The sequence below is a fragment of the Accipiter gentilis genome, chromosome 3 (assembly GCF_929443795.1).
Source record: "Accipiter gentilis chromosome 3, bAccGen1.1, whole genome shotgun sequence".
Classification (NCBI taxonomy): Eukaryota; Metazoa; Chordata; class Aves; order Accipitriformes; family Accipitridae; genus Astur; species Astur gentilis.
The window spans coordinates 2,764,177-2,790,788 of NC_064882.1; the positions used below are offsets into that span (position 1 = coordinate 2,764,177).

The window sequence follows — 26,612 nt, forward strand, 5'->3', positions numbered from 1 at the left end:
CCCCCCCCCCCCCCGCCTCCTCGCTGGCCCCCGCCCCCCCTTCGCCTTCCGAGGGTCGCCGAGGCGCGGCCGGTGGCGGGAGTCGCGCCGCGGCGCCGCGTTGTCCCCTCGGGAGTCGGCTCCGTTTCTGGGCCCGAGGCCAAACCCGGGCCCGTGAGGGTCACCGTAGGACGGAGGCAGCGAGGGGAGGCTACGGTCTGCCGTCCCGTAAAGAGAAGCGGTGGGCGCTGGGGAAGGGATTCGGCCACGGGCATCGGGACCAGTGCCTGACCGGCTTACACCTCCTGCCGCGCTCCCTGTCCGTGCTCTGGGCGATCCTCGCTGGCGGCGTGCGTCTCCTCGGTTCTCTCCCACCACGTTATCGCAAAGCGTGCATCTGGCCTCAGAATCGACAGGAAATAAATAGGATTAAAATACAGCTAACTGACGTTACAAGATAAATTAGAAATTCCACTGCAGCTGCCACCTTATTAGTCGGATGAAGTCACCCCGTTTTCCCTCATCTGGGCTGAAAACAGAATTGATTTTGTACACAAAGCAAATTGTTTTCGAGTTCATTGGCCCGCTACCCTCCTTTAGTGTTAGGACACTTCAAGAGTTTATTCTCGGGCAACTGCTTGAAATAACGCACAGCCTAGACACCAATGGAAAATAACATTTGCTCTTCCTCAACAGGCCTGCTGCCTGTCACACCGTGACCTGACTTGTATTGTAGCAGTTTATGTCATTGCTCATGACAACAGTACTGCTAAGGAAGATCACAGCCCATGAGCGACATGCTCAAAGCTGAAAGTTGTCCCTAGTTTTTAGCAAATTATTACACTTCCAAAGGTCCCTTCCAGCACAAACTAATCAATAATTCATGGTGTAAGTCAGTGTGCTTCAAGCGTCTATCATCTCAAGTTTTTAAATCAAAAAGGTATTTTCAGGCCTCAGAATCACAGGCCACATCTACTTTCGTAAATTTGATAACCCCACCCCTTTCAATCAGCATATGAATGTTCCATTTATTCAAACATAAGCACATTTTCATGGGCCCAGAACTTTTTTTGTGTGTATAAAACAGAGGTAGTTTCTTGAAAACTCGGTCTCGTTCCCCCTTACTTTTTAGGTTCCAAGCAGAGGAGCCCTTTGTATTAATGCCCTGTAAATCACACAAGTAACAAAAAAGTATGCACATTTTGAATGGTTATTTAAATATGAACTTAAATCTGCAAAAATGGGGGCCTCAGAATGGATTTTCCAGTCTTACCTATTAACCTCTCACAGAGAAGGAAAACTGTTACACCAACTGAAAAAATACCAAAGTATTGTACATGATTAAATTGGGGACAGACTTTTTAGCAGGGCCTGCTGCAACAGGACAAGGGGTAATGGTTTTAAACTAAAAAAGTGTGGATTTAGACTAGATATAAGGAAGAAGTTTTTTACAATGAGGGTGATGAGGCAGTAGAACAGGTTGCCCAGAGAAGCTGTGGATGCCCCATCCCTGGAAGTGTTCGAGGCCAGGCTGGATGGGGCTTTGAGCAGCCTGGTCTAGTGGAAGGTGTCCCTGCCCATTGCAGGGGGTTGGAACTAGATGACCTTTACAGGTCCCTTCCAACCCAAACCATTCTATGAAAATAGATCATCAACAGATGTCCAACTTACCTTTTCTTTCTTTTTTTTTTTTTTTTTTTAAACCAGAGGTACTAAAAATGTACCATGTAGAAACTACATAATCCTGGCTTTTAGACAGTAAAAGCATCACACACTTTTATAAACCAGGAAGCCAACTATTCTATAATTAAAACAATTTTTTAAAATGTCTACTTTGGAAAAAAAAAAATACCTAATACTGATCTGTTTGATTTGGTTGATTTGGCTACTGATTTGTAGCCAAATACTAGGCAATACAAAGAATGCATCTCCTCCTAAAATCATTCTTTTCTTTGTTATCTGCTTGCTAGTTTTGTATGTAAAACTCCTAGCTGTTAATCTTCTCTCAGGGAAAATAAATACAAAAATCAACACAAGTATTTTTTGTGAAACAATGAGAAAACATGACAAAACAATAACTGGTCATACAGAAGTTTTTAATGTTTGATTAAATCATCACAGTATTCAGAATTTTTACTGTAATGATATGCAGCTCTACCACACTATTATAAATAAAAACATTAAGATCAATATTAAATACAGCTCTAGGCAACATCACAGATTAACAAAGAATGCATTCTTCATGAACCAGTAACTGAATGGTTTTAAAAAAAGAAAAAATGCTGACACTTTCCCCCTCCAATCTACCACATTTTTTTTTTTCAAATTAGTAAGGCGCTGCAAGTTTTACATTAGAAAATCTTTGTTGCACAGCACAGGCACACATTCTTCATTATCAGAACCTCTAGCATATGTTAACCAGGAGACATTTTAAATGTCAACAGGGAAAGCTTAGCAGGTAAGAAGAGTATAAACAGAGATGCACAATTTATATGCAGTGCTCAGGATCCATACTGAAATTATAAAACACAGCAGGGGTGTGAACCGTATTTTAATTCAGACCGTACAGTCTGTAGAATTGGGTGCAAGTTAACACAGCACACACAGCAGTGTTTTATGAGAACATCAGACATGGCAGAGGTTTCCAACTGATTTAAAGCAATTTTTATACACGTACGTTTATATTCTTCCACTGTAGGAAAAAAAAGGACAACAGAAATCAGCATCATGGACAACTTCCAGAGTTGCCTTCTGTAAATGGGCCAAATCCTGCTCTTTACAGAAGAAACTTCACAAAGTTTCTTCAGGCTTACACAATGTAACAGAACAAATTTTGAACCACTAGCACTGACTTCATGTGGAAGAATGCGGCTAGTTGCTGCAACGCTCCCATTTTACCACAGCCTTTTTCCCTGTTTCAGTACCAAACCCGTTTTTAATACAGGGGCTGATCACCATGAGCCTGCTGGCAAATTTTGCTTTCTACTGGTTCCAGTTGCTGCAAGAGATGAGATGATGAGATGGCAGTTTTATACTCAGAAAAATCAGTAACAATTCAGCAGCGCGCTTAAGCACGGGCATTATTTTGGAGCTTGCCAAAAGTACTAGAATTTCATTTCAGTATGTTACTGTACTTAAGATAAAAATCATACCAGGTGTTTTGCAAATAAAGACGTTTGAGGTAACTGTGATGAATGCCTTAGAGACAGCTAGGATTATTATTTTAGACTTTTACCATTTATATTTTTGCAGTCTTGTGGGCAAAAGTGTTGAAGAAGGAAATTTTATCTAACTCCATATTATAAAGCATGATTTTTGTCAGCCACATTTCTTAAATTTTTTCCTCCCTACTTGAGGCTTAAGGCATATTGCCTTTTTTCCTCTGCATGTGTTTGTGGTGGTTTGGTAAAATGAATATGAAACAAATTAATCTTGTGACTTGTGAGGAAAAAGTAAGTAAGTTGGGCATCTGTCAGTTCACCTGCTAGCGTGTGTGTTGCTGCTGAATTTTAAAGTCCTGCCAAAGTTTCAAGTACTGGATTCGATTCTGCCCTGCTGCTCACCTTCTGTGGCTACATACCATTTACACCTCTATATAGTTGAAAAAAAAAAAAAAAAAGTCAAAAGCAATCTAATAATCATAGTTGCTTTCTTCCTATTATTTTTACAACCCTGAAGTTTTTTAAAAAAAAATTTTACTACTACTGTTCCAGTTATCTGCTAGTAAAGGAAAAAGGAAATCTCAAGGTAACGGCAGTGAAAGTTACAGTTGAAAATGATCTTATATGCATGTTGGATCATAAAGAAACGATTTCGTTTAAACCCTTCATCTAGTTGTAAACATTTGCTAATCCTCCATTACTTGCAGAGGATTACAAATTATTCTATAAAATCACATTAAAAAGGTAATTAGTTATGTGAGATATTAACTGATTCATATTTAATAGATTTTTTTAATCCATACAAATATAAATAAAGAATGGTAAAACTTCAAGAAAAATAATATACATTTAGTGCAAGTTATGAGTTACATTTCTTCCTACCATGTCAGCAGTGGAACATCTTTTGTGGAGAAGAAACAAAAATGACCGTTCTCAAATTTTACGGGGGGGGGAAAAGATCTCCAGTGTTGTAGCATGCAATTTTTACCAGATACACGTATACAGAATTGTTCCAGCTCTTAACTAGTAGAATAGCAGTATTTTTCCTTATACTGCACAACATTGGTATATATCATAGTGTTTTCAATAATACAAAAATTGCATAAGACCAGGTCACATTATTGATATTTTCTGCAGCAAAACCAGTATCTTTCTTTGATACGCTAGTTTCATCTGGTTTTAGTTTTTCTCATATCACGACAGCACATGGGTTGAAAGAAGTCTCGCATGGTTCTTGCAAGGTATTACCTGTTCAATCTGTTTTTGTCGCAGTGGATCTGTACTGCCCCGAGCATTTCATGATGTACAAACTGACACGTTTAATGGCACAAGAAAAACCTCCCTTCTTGTGATCGAACCTCAGTAACTCACAGTACATCTCAATATGAGAAACAACTGCTTCGAAAGGGCACACCAATTTTAAAGAGGCTTTGTTACGGCTCAGGAGAGAGAGAAATAAAGCTCCTCTGGAATGTAGAAAGGTGACGTGTAATAATCAATACGTTTCATGAAGTTAACACAACAGTTTTCAATGGTAAAAAGGGCAAGACCTTTCAGTCTCCGTAAGATGGCTCAATTCAGAATGATCCCTCCAGAAACAGGGACTAATAACACATCTCTTCAATGCTGAAGTACCAGGCTGGGGCTGGAGAATTGCACCACCTCGCATGGCTCGCCCACTGCACTATCATGGCAGACCTGACGTCTCGGGACGCATCCAGTGCAGGGCAGCAGCTCTCCCTTCCCACGCTCCCATCAGCCTTCCTCCTCGCCACATACTCCCCCAGACCAACTCCTGATTTCCAGCAGCACTGTTACGCAAAAACCCGGCTCTCGTCTCTGATTTTAGAAGTATCCCCCAGACTAAAGTGTTGTGCTATTCAACAAATGAACCTCCTCTTCCGTTTCCTCTCTCTCCTCAGCTATGGGTTTCAGTTGAACATTATTGAGGCGGGGTCTTGGTTTGCCGTCTGGGCCATATGACGGAGGATATCTTTTTTTGTTATAATGCCAAGGAGGCGCCTGAAAAGGATAAATGGAAGATCGATATTAATCCAAGCAGGAAAATAATAACGCAGAACAAATCTGTAGCCAAGTCCTTTTTGTTGACAGGAATAGAGCAAAAGTAAACAGCCTGATTTTCTTATTTAAACAAAAACATTTTATTAATCAAAATATTGAGGAACCACCGGTTTGTTAAAAGACAGCAAAGCTGAGACACCATATCAGATGGTCTCTGACAGCTGTAGTCCATTTTAATGAAATACAAGTAATACAAGTAGAGCCCATGACAATTTTTATTTAACTTTTTGTTTCTACAAAAATGAAATTTTGATTAGCGTATGCCAACAAAAAAGTAACAGAGGGACAAAGAAAAAAAGAGGTATGAAAAAGAAGTGATATTAATCCCATTTCATAAGGGAGGCATGTTCCAACCTAGCCATCAGAAGTGACGTACCGCTTGATGGCCCAAAATGCTAATAGCAAATCAAACTCCCCTTCCCTCCATTTTTAAATCGTAAGGATCCTTCCAGTCTGACGCACTGGCTCAGGCTGAATGTATTCATAGGAGCACACTGTATTGGCCACGAAACTTTTGTAAAATAAACAACAGTTAACTAGTTTTTGGAGATAACAGCTTTAGAAAATAAATTGTGAATAATGAAAGAAAATTTTCATTTTCCAATTTAGATACTGTGCTCTTATGACAGGGTCTTCATGGCTTTTAAAATTATAACTCTGTGAAGCATCAGAAAGGGTGAGACTGTCCAAAAGGATAATATCACTGGAGAAGCAAAGAGCAGAATGAATGAGCTGCTGCCCTTATTATTCTGGTTAGTACATTTTGTTTTGTCTTATTAAAGGACGCATGAAATACTTGTGAAATATTAGCATAAAATGAGAACATAATTAGCATGTTTTGCATATAAGCACCTAAACTTGGTGGGTATGTTTAGTAGAGATGTAACTAGCAACCCATGTCCAAATTAAGACAAAGTCTACCATCTATCTAAGGTTAGTTCACAACATCATGGTTAAAACATCATCTAGATTCTGAAGTTAACAGTCAACATAGTAGCATGCCACTTAGTGGCTTAGGATATCACTGAACATTTCATAAAGGAGTACATTAATTGCTGTCAGTAACAGCAGCAGAAACACAGGACTTTATGTAAAATCACAGGACTTTACTAAAATAAGAATACTTTAAAAAAATCTTGTTGATAGAGAGGGATTACAGGGAAGATCTAATGCTGTGATAGATTAAAAACATGCTTGGCTTTGCTTCTCAAAAGACATTGATACTTACTTTGCTATTTAACAGCTATTTAATGCTGTCAAGATCAGGAAAAGGAATTGGCATATACAAAAAACTGAATTTGCATTAGGCAGGGAAAAAGTATTCCTAGCTGCATGCTTTCCCACCTGGGGAAATCAGCAGTTCAACTAGATGGATCTAAGTGATCTCAAGAACAAAAGTATCAGAAAGTCTAATGTTTACTTTCCTTTAATGTTGTGACTAACAGTATGTCCATATTAACAGCTTCATTTCTACAAAAGGATTTTGCATATTTTTTTTTATGTTTTAATACAAATTTTTAGCATAAGATGATTTCATTGTTCAGCCGATGTCATAAAAGCCCTGAACAGTTCACAAGTTTCATGCTTCCTGACTTCTAATGTGTCTAATTATGAGATCTGATATATCTAATCACCAAGGGTTCGACGTGCTGCTTTAGTTGCTCGAGATGCTCTAATATGTTCTTCTTTGTGATGATCCCCAAGACAATCCTGAAACAGATCATGTTATGCTAATAACTGTGTGTGAAATCAAATAAAAAAACTTCTAATCATAATGAAAAAGGATTAGAGCAAAACTAAAAAAAAAAAAAAAAAAAAAAAAAGGAAAAAAAAGGAAAAAAAAGAATGGTTGCAGGAAAGCTAATGAGATAATTAAATGAAAAATGATTTGAAAGTCAGTACCCTTTCCCAGACATTGCCTTTTTTCTTTTGCTCCCAAAATGCTGAACACAGCTGGGTCTTCAACCACCCCAGAGCAGTACGTTTCTCATATCAAATACACATCAGGGAAGCATACTTCATATCTTCTCCCCAAATTCACACCTCTTCAGGTTTTAGAGGCACTGAAACTAAAATCTACTTTATTTTCTTTGTTTAACAATGATTTCTCCTCACACATACAGATAATTATTCGCATTTTAACAAGGCACAATAGATGAACAAAGTTATAACTGTAAAGTCATAACAATTGATGTTTGAAGCTGCACTACAGAGCGGGGTTATCTGGTCTCCCTAGAAAGAGACAAATTCAGACAAATTTCTCATTCATAGCAGTATAAATAAAGAGCAACTCCCTGGAATGTATATTCTGGTACAAATTAGGAAGGGTGAGGCTCAGTCTTTATATATCTCTATGTTTGTCACAAGCACCAATTTCTGCGCGGTTCCCATTCCAATCTGGATCAGAACCAGTAAGTTGATGTGTGTCTTTATGTGGATACATTCAATTTACAGAAAATTGGCCAAAATATAGATCAGTCCTTGATGTCCAACATGGCTATATGGCATGGCTAAATACCACTAGTACTAGTATTTACTACATGATCTTCTTGTAATGGACAGTGTGCTCATGGAATATCACAAGTCTGTAAATTCAAATATGACAACAAATATGAATATCTGAAAACAGCTAATTATTAAAGCCATCCATACTTGCTGCTACATTACCATAAAATAGTTAAAAATTTATAGTACAGTGTGACATAGTTTTGCACAATTAAGCTTTCATTAAGAGTCAATTTTAACATCAATGTCAAAGTTTGAGCACTCAACCACAGCAGAAACTAAGAAAAAAAAATCATCCCAGGAAATAGTCTTCACTGAATTTTTATGAACTCGAATTTCCCTCCCCAAAACAAGAATAAAAGCATGTCTGCGCTGACTTCTAAGTGTCAGATCATTACGTCCTTTCCCCATCAGAGAAAAGGTTCCTAAAATCATTTATGCTTCTGAAAACATCTACTCGCCGTTCAATACAGGGATGCATTGAAGAAAAAAAAAAAGCAGGAGAGCATTTTAAATAAATTTGTTTTAAAATACATCTGAAAAAATACAACTTGGAAACCAATGCGATATAGAAATATTTGCCACTTATAGCAGCAGTCCTTTTGCCCACAGCAAAACAAAGAAAGCCCCACCTATATTCCAGGTTTCTTGGGTTTTGTCCCATGTACCTTGATCCTAAATAAGGTGCATTAGCAGACAATGTTTCATTCCCCAGATGCCTTAAAAGACATGCCAAAGAGAAAGCAAGATACTATGGTAGGAGCTGCGATGTTGTGTGTCAAGTGTTTAATGCAAGAGGTACAGGAAAGCAGAATGTTAAAGGAACAGCTACACAGAAAAAGATCATGTAAAAAAAAGTAGTTTAGATAAGCAGCAATTATAATGAACATTCCATACCTAGGTCTGATTTATTTAGTGGGTAATCACATGACAACTCCCTATAGTCTCATTTACAAACATTCTAAATCTTAAAATTACTTTCTTGAAATATTTTGAAGTGTAGAAACAAAAGTTGCAGATTGAAGTTCCAGAACTAGTAGCAGTTATTTAGTTGTTAGTATTCCAAAAACAAGAGCTTGGTGGTAATCGCCATCACTGAATATCAGAAAAGGAGATACTGACTGGATCACTGTCTCCCTTACTTTTATGTACCCAGGAATTTCTAGATGTTCAATAGCTGATACATTGCACGTTGCCAGAACATATATGAATAAGGAAATACAGGCCTTGGACTGTGTACCACACAAGACTAAGTTTTTGTGACACAAGTTGCATCTCCTCCTCATGCAAGTCGTGCAGAGAAAACTTCCTGAATGAGAGCTAACTTTTAACAGAACATCTTAAAAACTGTCATCACCTGCCTGCTTACTTGGAATACAAGGGAGGAGTAAGAATTTAAGAGAGGTGCCACAGCACAGCACCTTCTTAATGAACAGTTAGGGTCCTCAGTTGCAGTACCAAACTTACGGGTTCAAATACCATGATCCTGGAATATATCCTGGTTCAAATACCCTAATCCTGGAAATGAAAATCACCATATCTAACAAAATGAACAGCGTTGCTGCCACTCGACTCACCCGTTGTGTGTTACAAGGCACTGCCTCAGACCCAGCTTCCGGAAAATATCCACCACTATTTCCATTGGTGTGTGGTCTGTCACGGTGAAAGGGCTCATATCAAGTATGCTTCTAAGCTTCAAAGGTCGAGGGCTTTCTGCTGGAAGTGATGGGGTATGCTGGGCAAAACAGACCCTGGAACTGCCAACAATCCCTTCCTGCTTCTTTCTAGCACTTTCTTTAAGAAAAAGAGGGGAGGGGGGGAAACAGCAGAGGAGGAAGAATTTACATTCTTGGAGTAAGATAATTTAGTGCAAACAGACAGATCAATCAACACTACCAGACTCTGATGTTATTCTCTAGATGCTGATATTCTGATATATCCTATTTTGATGTGTTTCCATAGCCACCGCTTTATGCCTAAGAAGTGTTTGTGCCGAAATCACAAAACCCATCTACCATACAGCTTTAGCCATTCTTTGGTTACTACTTTTCTCACTCCAGTAAATAACTTTTGTTTACTATAAAGAGGTGGAAAGACTTAAAAAATAGCATAGACAGCTGCTGAAGAAACTGTCAAGGGGAAAGCCAATCTCAGTCGACAGGCCCCTGTCATGATACCAATGGCTGTAATTATTGTTGGTTTGAAACCAAAGAACTCATTTCTGGTCACTCTGAAAAAGTTGTTTTCTTGTTTATAATGAATTTATTTAGCTTTTTTTTAACTAGATCCTCTTCCTTTTCATGTCTTCATCACCTTGCTGACAACAGCATCACCCCCATACCCTGAACTATTTCACACAATGACTCTCATAAGCCAGCCAAAATCTAAGACTAAGCAACTTGCACTGTGCAATCTCAGCAGCTGAAATGAGTCTTTACTGTGAAAGTGTATTATTAGAAGAATGCTCTGCTATTCCCCCATTTACTCTTAAGTGTAAACTTAAATCCATATGATGTCTATAATAATTTCCAAGTTTTGGATATTCCTATACGTCTTATATAGAGTATTACCATAGTATACACAGTACTAAGACCACAGTCAAAAAGTTTTACTGAAGTAAACAGTGTTGTGTTCACAAAACATTTTTTTTAAAGAAGTTTCAGGAGACTTTTGTGTCTCTTTCTTCAGTGTCTTTTACAAAGACATAATTGTCAATGTACCATCTTAGGAATTACGAAAAAAAAACCCAACTAGTTTAAGATGCAACTTCCATCACTGATTTCATGCACCAAATGTTACAGTTTTGTAACATTTTCTTACATAACAATGATTTTTTTCTTTCTGTTAGGATAGTATCCTCAAAATCCACAGAATTTTTCCTGCCAGTGCACAAAGCATTGTCACAAGTATCACACAAGTTCTAATACTCACCCAGAGAAAGAGGGCCCAAACAGGGCTTGTGAGCTCATGTGCCCAGGGCCAAATTTCCCATTACACAAATTGAAAAACGGAAACCTAAAATAATTAACATTTTGCTTATCTCTCCATAATACAATCTTAGTTGTTATAACAACACGAAATAACATACTGTCAGAGACAAGTACAATATACATTTAAGTTAAAAAATTACTTGGACAGTAATTCTCACAAAATCCTGCTGTTTTAAAATGAGAATTACTCAATTTTGAAGTATGTTAGTGTAGCATCACTTGAGGAAAAGAGATACTAGGAAAAGCTTCAAAACAAACAAAAATACCAGAGTAGATGATGTTTTGGCCTACTTCAGTATGAAAACTTTTGGTTTTTTGACAAAAAGATTATAATTTTCTCTATTTCAAAGCCTGCAACTGAAGATAATCATATACTTCAATAAAGGAACAGACAGTCTGTGTGAGGTATCGGAACCTGAAATAAGTCTAGAAACACACATTATTTAAGCTATAAAATAATTCAAACTGGCATATATTATCATGCAATACTGGAAGATCATTACCTATTGCAATAGTTAAATCTCTTCTTAGAGCAAAACCCACTAGTCTTTGTGATTCTTTTGACATAATAACAGGAAAACCATTATAGCTGGTTTCGTTGATCAAGTTTTCTATGTCTTCAACTGTCATATTATCCTGCGTCAGAACTGCTAAAGGTGGATCGCTTCTTCGAGGTCTCATAACGTCAGCAGCCAGTGTGGTGTGAGTAAATTCTTCCTTTGCATCCAAGAAAGGATATCCATTCAGTCGGATGTGTGCCTCATAGATGCCTTCCCTACCAAAGGCATCTCCTACCCACTTACTGGTCATGACTGCAGCCATTAGGGGCACAATATATTCCAGCCCTCCTGTTAGCTCAAAGACAATAACTACCAGGGACACAGTCATCCTTGTCACACCACCTGCAAGAAAAATGGTAGCCAGTAACATTCTAGTATCAGATATCTAATAATGAATTTAGAATTCCCTGCCTTCCTGTTGAGAACTACAAACGTAACTTTGCCACTAAAGGTCACCTGACAAACATCATTCTGTCTAATACAAACAGGATCAGACAGGAAAAATGAACACAAAACTTTTAGAAGTAAAAAAAATAAAAGCTTTAGGGAAAATTCCTTAAAAGTCAGAAAATAAAAGGATTTGAAAAATATGTGCTGTTATTTCATGTAAACTAAGAATAAAACTATGTATTTCTCCACACCACATCTAGATTAAAAATACTGTGAAATGCAAGGAAATCCAGTAAGATAAGAATTTGGAAAAAGAACAGAACGAATGCAGGGAAGTCACAGGTAGCAGTTCAACAGCTATGTTGTCCAAAGGATTAGGAATTTAATGCTGTTGCCAAATCATAAAAGCTAAAGAGAATTCTGAACTGATGAAAAGAAATCTTTCTCTTAGACAATGGGAAAAGACAGGGATTGTATTTCTCTTTTGTTAGTATTCAAGATGTTTTTCCTGCCAAGGTTTCTGATGCCATTATCTTCATTGAATAGAAGAATATGGTCTTTCTTTCAATACATTCAGAAGTGATTCAGGTTGAACTATTAAAAACCAAAACAACCTCTCCAAAAACTAAATTTGTACCACTAGCTTATTTGATCACTCAAATGCACTCTTCCTTAAGGTCTACTTTTTGCAGAATCTGTACTAATAGCTTTTAATTTTAATTTCTAAGGCAACAAAGTTATGAACTAGGACAAGATGAGGCCTTCAAAAAACCTCTCCTAGTTTAGGTGCCCAACTTAGGTCTCTTTCCATGGAGCTGATTTTCAACAGTTTGTAAATCAGACTTGTTCAAAATACCTCAAGCTGGACCCCCCAAATCATTAAACACTTCTGAAAGTTTTGTTTGGACTATGGATTTCAAGAACATTTTTTGCAATTCATGCAGATGTGGCAGCTGATCACATCACCTCCTTGTAGTAATTTCAACAGTACTTCACTCTGCAGATCCTCTACTTCATAAATTTCAAGGAACTGATTTTTCTGACTGATGCAGTAATGACATCTCTTGATACCAAAAAGAGAAAGCAAACACTACTATTTAAATTCTTCTATTTCTCATCAGTTTGAATTTCACGTTAGTCCTCAGATCACAAGGATCTGATGGTCTCTTATAGAGATGTGAATGTATTATTCTGCAGAGAGAGAAGTCCACATAAAAAGGTGTTCCAAACCGCCTAGATTTATATTTCATTTCATTTTTTAATCGTTATTTTGGCAACATACAAGAAATCAGATAATTGTTTACTTTGTTATATTTTATTTACCTAAGCACGCAGCAGCACCAACCATGGCATAAAGACCAGGTGTAATACAGTCAGCTCCAACTTCACACCACTCCTTGAAAATGAACCAGTCATGATGGTAGTAAGCCAGCTGCTCCACTGCAATTCCTACAATCCTTCCTGCTATTGCTCCAATTGCCATACTAGGTATGAACAACCCAGATGGAACCTGCGACAAAAACGTAAGAACTACTGTCATACTGATGGGAACATACCTGATGCATAGTTTTATAAGTAAACTTTTTTTTTTTTTTTCCCCAAAGAGATGCAGATACTCAAATTGTCAGGTTAAAAACATGTAAATTGACCTTGCAAGGTTAGTAAAACTTAACACAATGCTATTGATACCTCTGATCAACCTGGCTAGCTGAATCCATTTTACGAGCACATTTGTTTATATTTTACTGTATTTAAAAGCAAATCTATCACCAATACAGGACCACAAACCAGACTCTCAGTGGCAACAGCACAATTCTTACCATATGTGTGTCCAATCTGAGCTGTGCTACTAGTACTGAAAAGTCTTCCTTACGACTTCCCATCTCCCTTACTTCTTCATGCTTCTCTGAGTCAACATTCACTTACTAAACAAACTTTGCACATACGACTGCCTTCCTAAACTGCTTCCTAAAATTGCTGTAACTTAGAAGGCCAACTAAATAGGTGATTTTTAAAAGAGGCTTTGCTTACTATATTGCAGTTTCCCATACAAAGGAGTGTATATAGAATGCTAAATACACTGATAGAGAAAAAGGCAGGACAACTCCCAATGCAAAAAGTAGATAACATTACTGTAAAAAAAAAAGTTCCTACTGTAATTTTAATTATTTAAACTGTTTTTCTGTTACTAACTAAAAACTGAAAAGGCCACACAGCCTTGTTATACCAACGTGGCTTAGTAAAATATTATTGCAAGTCTTGCTTTTATCAGCAGCTTCATAAGGAGTGAGGGTTCATCTGAGAAATGGCTGTTGTGTATCTTTTCTCCTCCTTAGGAAGCTAATCTTCTTTCCAAAAAACATACTGGTGTCTACATGTCTCATTAAACTGGAAATGCCCACTGCTTCTCCTCATAGCAGTTGTTAGTATCAAAATATTTTCTACTGTGACTGAGGTACAGATCTGACTACAAATAAGTAGTAGAATTTTTACTTTTTGTCTAAATGCACCTAAACCCATCTTGTCAAAATAACTTCATTACAAAAATTGCACTCCTGGTGTAACAGGACACATAATATAATTTTTTTCCACTGTACAGCTGTGAAATTTAAGTATTATGCAATTCCAAACTATAGATCTTGCCATGGAATCCAACAGCAGGTGCAGAATTGTATTTCAGAATCTACTCACATTACTGGTGTTATTATTGTTATTACATTGCCAATATTTACGGTTGCAAAGATGATTTCTAACAGACAAACCAAGGACAAACAAACATAGCAAACTTAGTGTTTGAAAGCCAGCAGCAAAGGTTTTGGGGAAAAAAAGTTTAATTATCCTTCATTCCCGCCCTGAATTACCTAATATTTCAGTGCTGACAGAGGCAACTATTCAATGCTATCATTTTAGTGTAATATCCAAATTGTGCATTTATACCACTACTGTTATTTCCCACAATTAATCATGTATCTAAACCCCTTTCTAACTGTTAAAATCCAATTTTTTTCCTGAGTGAAATTCTTGGTGAACACTTCAATAGCACCCTGAAAAAAGAACATTTCAGATATAGAAGTAATTATATAAATCTTTGAAATTGCCTCAGATTCTAGTCTGCTACAGCAGTATGCCACAGAAATTTAGTCACCACATGGAAATGAAATCAAAATTGTTTCTGGTACTTGGTTAACATAACTTTTTTATGCATCTAGCTCCTTCTCTTCTTTCCATCACATGTGGATAACGGTTACAAGTCTAACCGTAATTATGATTTTACAGCTGCATTCATTTGCATAAGCCTCTGAATCACAAGTCACAAAGTGGAGAGGAACCTTCACTAAGAAGGAGCAAGGAAAAAAAGTTAGGTTCTACCTTGTCTCAGCTTTCTTCTCCAGTGCATGTCAACCTAACTCAAGTTATACTACAGAGGAAAAGATTTGTTCTGTGGCACATGCATCATCTTTGAGACAAGCAAGGAATCAGGATATGTGCGTGACTTTCCACGTCTTTGGTAGTGCAGTTGTATACCAGCCAGGTTCTGAGGCAAAGCTGTAATCCCACCCCATTTGTTGATCATCAGCGTTTAGACAGGTCCCAGTTTTGGCTGGGATGGAGTTAATTTTCTTTCTGGTAGCTGGTATAGTGTTATGTCTTGGATTCAGTATGAGAATAATATTGATAACACACTGATGTTTTCAGCTGTTGCTAATTAGTGTTTATACTAAGCCAAGGATTTTTCACCTTCTCGTGCCCAGCCAGCAAGAAGGCTGGAGGGGCACAAGAAGTTGGCACAGGACACAGCCAGGACAGCTGACCCAAAGTGGCCAAAGGGGTATTCCATACCATGTGATGTCATGCCCAGTATATAAACTAGGAGGAGTTGGCCAGGGACAGTGGATCGCTGCTTGGGAACTAACTGGGCATTGCTCAGAGGGTGGTGAGCAACTGCATTATGCATCATTTGTTTTGTATATTCCAATCCTTTTGTTATTATTATTATTGTCATTTTATTATTGTTAGCATTATCATTATTAGTTTCTTCATTTCTGTCCTATTAAACTGTCTTTACGTCAACCCAAGTTTTTTACTTTTTTTCCCCTCAATTCTCTCCCCCATCCCACTGGGCGGGGGTGGGGGTGGGAGTGAGGGAGCGGCTGCATGGTGCTTGGTTGCTGGCTGGGGTTAAACCACGACGACACAGTAATGAGTCTACTAATAAGAAGCAGTACAGTATACATACAAAAGCCTGAAAGAAAAAAAAAAAAACAAGACAAAAAACCCAAACCACTGCCATATCAGCTTCTTGGTGATCCCTCTTCACAGCAGTAAGAGCAGCAGGAATCACCATGCTCCACAGGCAGCAGCTAAGTTGCTTTGCTTACCTCACAGGATGACAGCTCCTGTGGGGGAGACATCTGTTTGCATATGGCTACAGCTCCAGGAACAGACCTGGAGAGCCCAGAGGATCCTTAATAATGATTTAAATGACAAAATTGTCTTTTTTTCGTTTTTCCTTGGAATTTTGAATTTTCTTCTCCTTTCATAGAAATAAAGCTTAAAATCCAAGAAATATAATATTAAAGTGATGTCCCCTTCTGCAGATACTGGCTGACATTCTAACCAGCCATATGCTTTAAAGGTTCAGAGAAATGTATGTAGCACAGTCCCGTCATTGACAGCAGCATGACTCTCTGCCTACTGGCAAAGTAATAAATATATTCTTACAACTTCACAAAAATATTTCCACCAAATTGCAGATGCTGAAGTTCTGAGAAAATGAACCAAAACCAAATGAAGTGTAAGCTCTACCATTCTGTAATCTAGTGAATTATAATACGCAAAATGTGATCCTGTGGTGACAACCCCATGAGAAGGAGCCAGAGGCACACAAACACATGAATGGCAAAAAAAATGTTAGAATGCTTAGAAGCGCAGAGCCCAAGATATAAGTAAAATACAGCATGTGATTACAAACCAATACAACAGATTGGAGTAGTCACATTAAAGAATAATGTCTGAAATTTTGACCTGTGGAAAACTAGCATTTAAAATACACACAATGGATTTCTCTTACCCATCAACCAACATATGGGAAACAACCTCAAGTAACAGACTGCAACATCTTCTAAAATATCAACACATGAGAAACACAACATGATATTGTTCTATCAGTTGCAGAATGACAGAATGGTTGGGGTTAGATGTGACCCCTCCAGATTGTCTACCTCTGCTCAAGCAGGGTCTACTACAGCAGGCTGCCCAGGATTGCATCCAGTCAGGTTTTGGGTATTTCAAAGGTGGAGACTCCACAAGTTCTCTGGATAACCTATTCCAGTGTTCAACCACTCTCACAGTAAAGAAGCTGTTTTCTTATGCACGCAGTTACATGGAACAGCAATGTAGACTTAAAAGTTAAAGCCAGTTTAAACACAAATCCTGCTTAGTGAACATTCTACAATACATTTGTGTTAAGACATGTTTGCTAATGATGTAGTTGCAAAAAACTACAAAGGGAGCCTGACAAGACAGAAAATGATGAAGGCATGACAGTTATACATCATTCAGAGAACAGCCACAGCTTGGAGAGAAGCTGAAGAGAGCTCCAAAACAGATTTATGAAATGACCGGGAAAACCAAAAATTATGCTGCTTCGTAATGGAGACGAAATTCCCATCACAGTCACATAAGCAAAGCCCGCTTTCTAGTCATGACATGCAATACTGGAAATTTCAGGAAAGAAATCATCATTGGCTTCCTTTGACAGTCTGCAGTAATTACATTTATGTGATAAATGAGGAGAGGAGATTTAAAAAAAACCCTACAAGTTGTTCAAGAGGTACAGTCTTTTATTCTTCCATGTAAAAGAACTAAGGAACCTGAGTGGTTATGTTTGAACTCAGCTGAACTCAGCTCTTGGAAATTTTAGAATCATCCTTATTGCTGAATCAGGCCCATACAAACAGCCATCCACCCACACAGTTACTGTTCCCTATTAAATTTAGCACGTTTCTGTTCAGCTGAACAAAGGGCTAATTTGAATTTAATTAAATTTAATATTGTTTTCTACAAGACTTGCTTATTAATCAACAGTAAAAAGACTTTTTTTAAGAGAACTACACATGAAAAAAAATTCCATAAACAAAGCTGATGGCTTTGAGAGATGGAAAATGAGAAAGGCAATAATTAAAGTAATCACGGCAGACGATACAGCCACTGCATTCACACTTACCTTGATACCAAAGGTGAAAACGGTCATGATTATTTTAAATATGAGTGCTAAACACAACTGCCATATAGCTGAATAGACTCCAGTGCCTGCTGGACGGTCAGGAATATCATCTACTATTTTGCTCGCATTCATATCATTTCTGTAGTCACAGAGGGAAGAGGATTCTAATGGCCCACAGTCTGTGAAGAGCTCCTTAATAAGCTCACTGGTGTTTAGCCTTGTATATGGATTAGGAAATGCAATGACAGCTGTTATTGCTGCAACAATAATAACCTCCAGGACAGGATACTTCCCAAATTTTGTAGATTTGCGTCGACGACACCATGCAATGTTTGCTCGGATGAAAAATGCTCCCCAGAGCCCACCAAATACTCCCAGAAGAATAAAAGGAAGCAGTTCAAAAAGGTACCAAGGAGTGTGATACTCCACATAAAAAAGAACTAGGCGGCTATTACCAAAAGGATTGATGGATCTTAAAACAAATGCAGCTACTAAAGCAGCAAAAAACGATCTCCATAAAGTTTTCAGTGGGAAATAGTAACTGACCTGCAAAAGGCAATACATAGGAATTATTAGTGATTCAATTAAAAATACTGGAAAGACTGGTTGATGCACATGTTACAGTACTGCTGCTCACATGGTATATGCTAAAAAAACCCCAAAAAACTAGTCTTATTATCAGTATTATTTCTATCACTTGGAGCACTGGCGCTCCAGAACATACTACATTTTTAAAAGCTCTATAACAATTCATACTTATATCAGTTTTAAAGTCAACACTAAAGCAGTATTGAAACCACTGCTGTTTTAAGACTGTTAGGAAATAATGCATAGTATTTTATGTTTAAAAGCTTCTCTGTTTATAAGTATCTCTTTCTAGCATTCATAAGAACCAGACTGCATACTAGTTGCTCTCTCAAATTTCCTGCTAATACTGTTTCGTCTCCATTCAATCTACATTGAAAGGTTTCTGGCAGATGTATTATTTTTATGAAGTATGACTAAAACATTAAAAAAAATTCCTCAGAACAGAACATGCAGTTTCATACTTAAGCCCCACATAGCTTGATTTGAATTTCAAGAGTCTTCTTCTGAGCTTTTTTGGATTTATTTTTTTTTTTTGCAACAAAGGAATTCCTCAAAATCCCCTAATGATACAGCAAAATTACACATAAAATAATATTTTGCTTCCTTTTTTCAATTCAGAGATTTTTAGATTTTTAGTTTTCTTTAAAAACGCTAATGATCTAAATAACATTCTTAGGTATTCTGAAAACATCTAATGAAAACTAATACAAAACAGAGTCTGGTTGCCTTGGAGGTCAGTCATAGCATATTTGCCTTTTTAATAATTAACATATTCAATTGTGTTTAGTTTCTGAAACTTTAAGAAAACTAATGTTTAAAAACTTGCTTCACAAAACTGTCCAATAGGTTTCTAAAGCCTCTTTCAAAATAAAAAGAGCCCAATTTTTATTTTTTTTTTAGAATACACCCCTAGAGTGAAAAACTGCTGTATCTCTATTTGTATGTAAACTGCAATTATTCACTGACTCAGCCCTTCTCCAGAAAAATATAACTAAGAATAAAGCAAAGCTGACATTCATCCAAAGAAAAGAAAAAGTATCTCTAGGAGTTTGCTGGTCACAGGACTCTTGACTTTGAAATGTGGGTTCAAAAATCATTTCCTTCTTAGGAAACACTCCGCAGCTTAAAGGACTCTAAGATTATTCATGCTAAAAGAGATTTTTTTTAAAATATCTATCCTTCAGTGCCATCTCTTGACATACCTCCTCCAGACTGAAAAGAACTCCACCAATTGGGGCACCAAAGGCTACAGATACTCCTGCTGCTGAGGCAGCTGACAACACCTGGAAAAGAACAATGGTGAGGGGGTTTTTTTTCAGTCTGTGATACACTTTAAACATGAAGAACAGAATCTCATTATAGTTATCAGTCTCTTCTATGTTTCTATCAAGGACACACAGACTTGCTAACAGATAAGCATCAAGGAAGCGTATCAGAATGCTCACAGGATGTGGCCACAGCAGCCACCGACCAGGTACTAGCCATGATGAAGCTAAGGACGCTGCTCAAAGCCTCCCCAGTGAAGCACCCCAAGGGGTCTATGCTGCAGTACGAAACTGCTGATAGCTCATTTTTAAGAAATTGTATTAAGTTTTCTCTGCACTAGAGCAGGCAATTCCACTGTGTCATAAATCAAGCAAGCGGGGCAGAAGACCAGCTTGGCTGAACAGGGACCTCCTCATGGAGCTCAAGAGGAAAAAGAAATTGTTATGATCTCTGGAAGCAAGGTCAGGCTTAGTAGGAAGATTACAGAGCTGCGGTTCATATATGCAGAAAGAAGACATGAAAGGCCAAAGCTCAATTAGAGTTGAAACTGGCCAGTGTTGTGTCAGATAACAAGAAGGGGTTTTTTTAAGTATGTTAATAGCAGGAGGAGGTCTAACAAAAACATTGGACCAATACTTGTGGAAGATGGTCATCTGACTAATAAGGATGAGGAAAAAGCGGAGGCATTCAATGTGTTTTTTGCCTCAGTCTTTAATAATACTAATAGACCTTGGGCTGCCCGATCCCCTGAGTTAGAGGACCACAAGTGTGGCAGCAGTGATTTTCCATCTGTGGACACCAGAATTGTAAGGGACCAGCTGTATCAGTTGAACGTTCACAAGTCCATGAGGTCTGATGGGATTCATCCCAGTGTTGAAGGAGCTAGCAGATGTTATGGCAGGACCCCTCTCAATCATGTAACAAAGGTCTTGGGAGTCTGGAAAGGTCCCTGCTGACTGGAAGCTAGCCAGTGCTCTTCCCATCTACAAAAAGAGCATGAGGGAAGACCCAGGGAACTATAGACCCGTTAGCCTAACCTCAGTTCCTGGAAAAAGTATGGAGAAGATTATACTGGGTGCTATTGAAAGGCATTTAAAGAATAATGCAATCATCAGGCACAGTCAACATAGGTTCACAAAAGGAAAATCCCATTTAACTAATCTGATAACCTTCTATGACAAGGTCACCTGCCTAGTGGATGAAAGGAAAGCAGTGGATGTAGTTTTTCTGGATTTTAGTAAGGCTTTTGATACCATTCCTCACAGCATCCTTCTGGACAAGTTGTCCAGCTGTGGGATGAGCGGTTTCACGGTGTGCTGGGTGAAGAACTGGCTGAATGGCTCAAAGGGTTATAGTGAATGAGGCTACGTTTGGCTGGCAACCACTGATCACCAGCAGTGTTCCTCAGGGGTTCAATTCTAGGGCCAGTTCTGTTCAATATACTTATCAATGATCTGGATGCAGGAGTTGAATGCACCATTAGCAAGTTTGCTGATGATACCAAACCAGGAGGTGCTACTGAATCTCTTGAGGGACAAGATGCCTTGCAGAGGGATCTAGATAGATTGGAGCATTGGGCAATGATTAATGGGATGAAATTTAACAAGTCCAAATGGTGTATTCTGCACCTGGGACAGAGTAACACAGGGCACAAGTAAAGAAGGGGAGAGGAGTGGCTGTAGAGCAGCCGTGCAGAAAGGGAGTTGGGGGTGCCGTCAACAGCAGGCTCACTGTGAGTCAGCAGCGTGCCCTTGCAGCCAAGAGGGCAAACCCCATCCTGGGGTGCATCAAACACAGTGTAACCAGCCAGTTAAAAGAGGTGATTATCCTGCTGTATTCAGTGCTGGTGCAGCCTCACCCTGAGTATTGTATGCAGTTCTGGGCCCCACAATTTAAGAAGGATGTGAAGGTCCTTAAATGCATCCAGAGGAGGGCAACAAAGATGGTGAAAGGGGTGGAGGGCATGTCCTATGAGTTGCACCTGAAGACTCTGGGCTCGACTAGTTTGGAGAAAAGGAGGCTGAGGGGCAACCTCATTGCTCTCTACAGCTTCCTAAAGAGGGGATGTGGAAGGGAGATGCTGATCTCTTCTCCCTGGTATCCAGTGATAGAACACAAGGGAATGGTTCAAAGCTGCATCAGGGGAGGTTTAGACTGGACATTAAGAAGCATTTCTTTGCCAAGAGGGTGGTCAAACACCTGAACAGGCTTCCTAGAAAGGTGGTCAACGCCCCAAGCCTGTCAGTGTTTGGACAATGCCCTTAACAACATGCTTTAACTTTGGGTCAGCCCCGAGTTGGTCAGACAGTTGGACTAGATGATTGTCATAGGTCCTTTCCAACTGAAGTGATTCTATTTTGTTCTATTCTACTCTATTCTAGATATGTGTGCCACAGAGGTCCATCAATCACAAATATTATTCAAGGGAAATAAATCAATGTGTCTTGGTTTTGACTGTGATAAGAGTTAATTGCTTCCCTAGTAGCTGGTATAGTGCTATGTTTTGGATTCAGTATAAGAATGTTGATAACACACTGATGTTTTCAGTTTAGACTAAGTCAAGGACTTTCCAGCTTCTCATGCCCAGCCAGCAAGAAGGCTGGAGGGGCACAAGAAGTTGGGAGGGGACACAGCCAGAGCAGCTGACCCAAACTGGCCAAAGGGGTATTCCATACCATGTGATGTCATGCGCAGTATAGAAACTGGGCGAAGTGGGGCTGGGGGAAATCGCCGCTTGGGAAGTAATTGGGCATCAGTCGGTGGGTGGTGAGCAATTGCATTGTGCATCACTTGTATATTCCAATCCTTTTATTATTATTATTGTAATTTTATTATTGTTAGTATTATTAGTATCAGTTTCTTCTTTCTGTTCTATTAAGCTGTTCTTATCTCAACTCACAAGTGAGTGTTGGGGAGTGAGTGAGCAGCAGTGTGGTGCTTAGTTGCTGGCTGGGGTTAAACCACGACACAATGACAGACTACATAGCTTTTGTATCAGTCCTGGAGATTTGCACTCAGTAGTCTCCAAGCAAAAACTTGCAAAAAAGTTCTGAGGTGAAATGAGATTAAGGGAGAGATTAAGAGGAACTGAAGCAGCAGTTAGTCCTACAGCATCATGGATGAATTACATTCAATATATGCGGACAGTTAAAGTGCATGCTAATTGTAACAATTTTGGACAAATTCCTTGCAAGAACACTGACCCCCAGGTAGTAGCCCTTACACACCTGTGGATGAATACACAGAGAAGCTCAAAGAATTATTACATTATTCGGCGATGAGCAGCTAAACCACAGGTAAGTTAAATGATTTAAGAATACACAGCTTGGAAACAGCAAGTGAACCCAGATTTCCCATTTCTGCAGTCTCCTTCTACAAGTATGGAAGTTGAGCCTGAGAACTGAAGAACAGCTGGGATGATACCCTTTTTTATTTTACAGTATGAAAATTTTATTGAATTAATAAGAATGTTAAGACTTGCTACTCTTTATGACTATACTTGCTTTCATTAGCATGGCACTCTCGATGGGGTTTACGTGACAAGGTTTTGGTAGTGGGGAGGCTGCAGGGGTAGCTTCTGTTTAGAAGACACCAGAGGCTGCCCCCATGTCCAACAGAGCCGGTTCCAGCTGGCTCCAAAATGGACCCACTGCTGCCCAAAGCTGAGCCCGTCAGTGATGCTGGTGGCATCTCTGTGGTAAGATACTTAAGAAAGGGTAAAAAACACTGCACAGCAGCTGTGAGAGAGAGGAGTGAGTAAAACGTGAGAGAAACAGCCCTGCAGATACCCAGGTCAGTGAAGAAGGAGGGGGAGGAGATGCTCCAGGCACCGGAGCAGAGATTCCCCTGCAGCCCGTGGGGAAGACCATGGTGAGGCAGGCTGTCCCCCTGCAGCCCAGGGAGGTCCAGGGTGGAGCAGATCTCCACCTGCAGCCCATGGAGGACCCCACGCTGGAGCAGGTGGATGTGCCCTGAAGGAAGCTGCAGCCTGTGGAGAGCCCACACCAGAGCAGGCTCCTGGCGGGAACCATGGCCTGTGGAGAGGAGCCTATGCAGGAACAGATTTTCTGGCAGGATTTTTCTGGCACCCTCTGGGAGATCCAGGCTGGAGCAGTCCATTCCTGAAGGACTGCACCCTGTGGAAAGGACCCATGCTGAAGGAGTTTATGAAGGACTGTCTCCCATGGGTGGAGAAGGGGAAGAGCATGAGAAGGAAAGAGCAGCAGACACAAAGCGTTACAAACTGACTGCAGCCCCCATTCCCCATCCCCTTGTGCCGCTTTGGGATACAAGTGTCAGGAGTGAAGTTGAGCCTGGGAAGAACGGACAGCGGGGGCAAGGTATTTTGAGTTTTGTTTTTGTTTCTTACTATCCTACTCTGTTACTGATTGGCAGTAATCTTCCTCAAGTATAGTCTGTTTTGCCTGCGATGGTAATTGGTGAGTGATCTCCCTGTCCGTATCTTGACCTATGACCTTTTCATCTTATTTTCTCCTGCTGGCTGGCTGAGGAGCAGGGGCGACAGCACATCTTGGTGGGCACCAAGGCTAATCCACCACACACTCTCTAACAATAGCAAACTGAAAGAGCAAAAACACAGTTGTCATCAACCCTTTTCCAGGAATACTTCATTCACAGGTTCAAAAGTCCTCTGCTGCCCTCACAGCTGAAGACATTCATCAATTACCAAAATGCAGAACCAAGAATAGAAAGAATTTAAATAAAATCAAATGGTCTCTGAGGTGGGAGAAACGCAAACTTACTCTGACATGGAAACAATTTACCTTGGAGAATGCTAGGGATAATCCATTGTTCTGAACACAATAAATAACTACTGATAATCCAAGCCTAAACACTGTCTGAGAGAACAAATACCATCTTTTCAACAAATCAGTGTAAATGCACGGATATTCAATACATCCTAGAAATGCTTTTACAAGAACTTACCTCTCTTTTTTTAGCTTCATTTGTACTGTACTTTGGAAAGAGGTAGGAAAAAATATTCCCACAGCAGCAGGCAACATGTACCAAGGGACCCTCTTTTCCTAAACTCAAACCTGATGCGACAGCCAAGACTAAAGTAATTGTTTTTATCATCAAAGTCCACTTCCCTAAGTAACCTCTGATGATGAAGCCACTCAAAATAGTTTTTATCTGGAAGAAAAAGAAAATAATACCTGTTACTCTATTCTGCTTTCATCAGAAAATAATTAATTTTATCATTTTAGCTGCTTAATGACTAACTTTGTCACACTTTAAAACATGTACTGTTCAGATTGCTACACTGAATCCATTTGGTTCCAGAGGCTTTCCATTTGCAGCTTACTCTAAAACACTGGATAATAACATACAACAACATTATCAGTTACATTTAGTAGAAAATTAATCTGCAGTAGCTTCTAAGACTGCATTCATAGGTTTATAATGTAAATTATCAAATGAAAGTCAGAAAACTCCTGAAGGAAAAACAGACCTGCAAAAACTATACTCAGGGTCATCTATTGTAGCCATATCACATCTGCACCAATTCTACCCCTCTCTGTTTTGTCCTTATGTTTTACCTTCTCTACATAAAAAAATGTAACAGCAGAATTCTTGACATAAAGATGGAAAACATCAGCCTTTTTTCCACTAGAAAAGATGTGCCACTTGCCTAAGGTATTACTTTGCCTAACAGTGTCATATTAGACTGGAAAATATGCCCATATATAGGAAATAATATAGTTATCATAGGAAAGGACAACATGTCTATAAATAGGATGTACACAAAACACTGGGCAGCTGTCTAGAAAAAAAAAGGTTAGCTAAATTTGGAAACCAATTTAGGATGAAATCTCTTCTGGAATAATGGCACAGAACTACTCCAGGCTTATTCAGAGGCAAGATTTGTCTGTCAACGTCTACAATACACATACATAAAGAAATATTTATAGAATGACTGGAGAAGTGAGTCTGACCAGACTGTGACTTTGGGTTTTTCCCTCCCATTCTGTGCATAGTAGCACACAGCAATTTAATAAAATAAAAAAAAAGAAAAAAAAAGTTTTTGAGGATATTACACATTTTACTTTGTGACTGTTCAATAGTTTGTGCTAGTTAAGGCAATTAAAGCCAATGCAACAGAAGACCAACTGCTGTTATCGAAGCACGTGTATTTTGTCCATGAACCACTGTTCTCTTACCAGTGTAAAGAGGGTGGGGACTGGGGGGAGGTTTGGAAATCACTCTTTAGAAGTCTACTCTCTCAAGCTAAATGCTTCCTTAAAAAGTTGACCAGCCAGAAGCATGCAGCAAAATCTACAAACTCAGGAGAGTCTCTGAAATTTGGGGTTATTCTTCTCAGCTACAATTAGCACAATTACATTATTTCAAATTGAATACTTGTATTAATGTATTTCAAAGACACAGGGCACCCCCTCTTGCCTTCCCCCAAACCTGTAAGGCAGCAGAAATTTTCACATTAATATGAAACATCTATAATGTATATATTAGTTAGACCTCACCTCAGGTATCCCTGAGCCACAGGCATAGGGAGCAAATACCTTCACCAGAGAAACCGCTAAGAAGGCAAAGCTCAAAGCCCAGAAAATGTACATTATGTAGTTCATTATGTATGAACCTGGACCCTAAAAGCAAAAACAAAAACCAAAATAAAGTTAGAATATAAATTTGATGTAGGAGCAAAATCACTACTTAAAATAACCCAGAAGTACTCTTGCTGCAAAGTAGACTTACGCACATATTTTGAGGGACAGTAATTATTACCAAGCCAAGAAAGAAAGAGCTTTGTTTGAAAAGCATAAAGTCATGATACCTGCACATCAGCAAAGACTGGGTTATACAAGGTAGAAAGTGTTCTAACACT

The 26,612-nt window shown here is 38.9% G+C and overlaps 1 protein-coding gene across 5 annotated transcripts in view; it reads right to left on the reverse strand.

Moving 5' to 3' along the window:
* Positions 1-2,054: 2,054 nt before the first annotated feature.
* The window catches only part of CLCN3 (chloride voltage-gated channel 3), a 75,971-nt gene continuing 51,413 nt past the window's right edge, over positions 2,055-26,612 (reverse strand). For 3 of the 5 annotated variants that reach the window (XM_049832558.1, XM_049832565.1, XM_049832571.1), the window contains 9 exons: positions 26,251-26,373; positions 24,695-24,901; positions 19,684-19,764; positions 17,894-18,439; positions 12,991-13,177; positions 11,221-11,619; positions 9,305-9,521; positions 6,857-6,932; positions 2,055-5,162 (listed from right to left, as the gene is read on the reverse strand). In XM_049832558.1, coding sequence (XP_049688515.1) covers positions 5,004-5,162; positions 6,857-6,932; positions 9,305-9,521; positions 11,221-11,619; positions 12,991-13,177; positions 17,894-18,439; positions 19,684-19,764; positions 24,695-24,901; positions 26,251-26,373 — 1,995 coding nt within the window. In that variant the 3' untranslated portion in view covers positions 2,055-5,003. The remainder of the gene's footprint in view (positions 5,163-6,856; positions 6,933-9,304; positions 9,522-11,220; positions 11,620-12,990; positions 13,178-17,893; positions 18,440-19,683; positions 19,765-24,694; positions 24,902-26,250; positions 26,374-26,612) is intronic. The other 2 variants (XM_049832580.1, XM_049832591.1) reach the window with 1 other exon arrangement.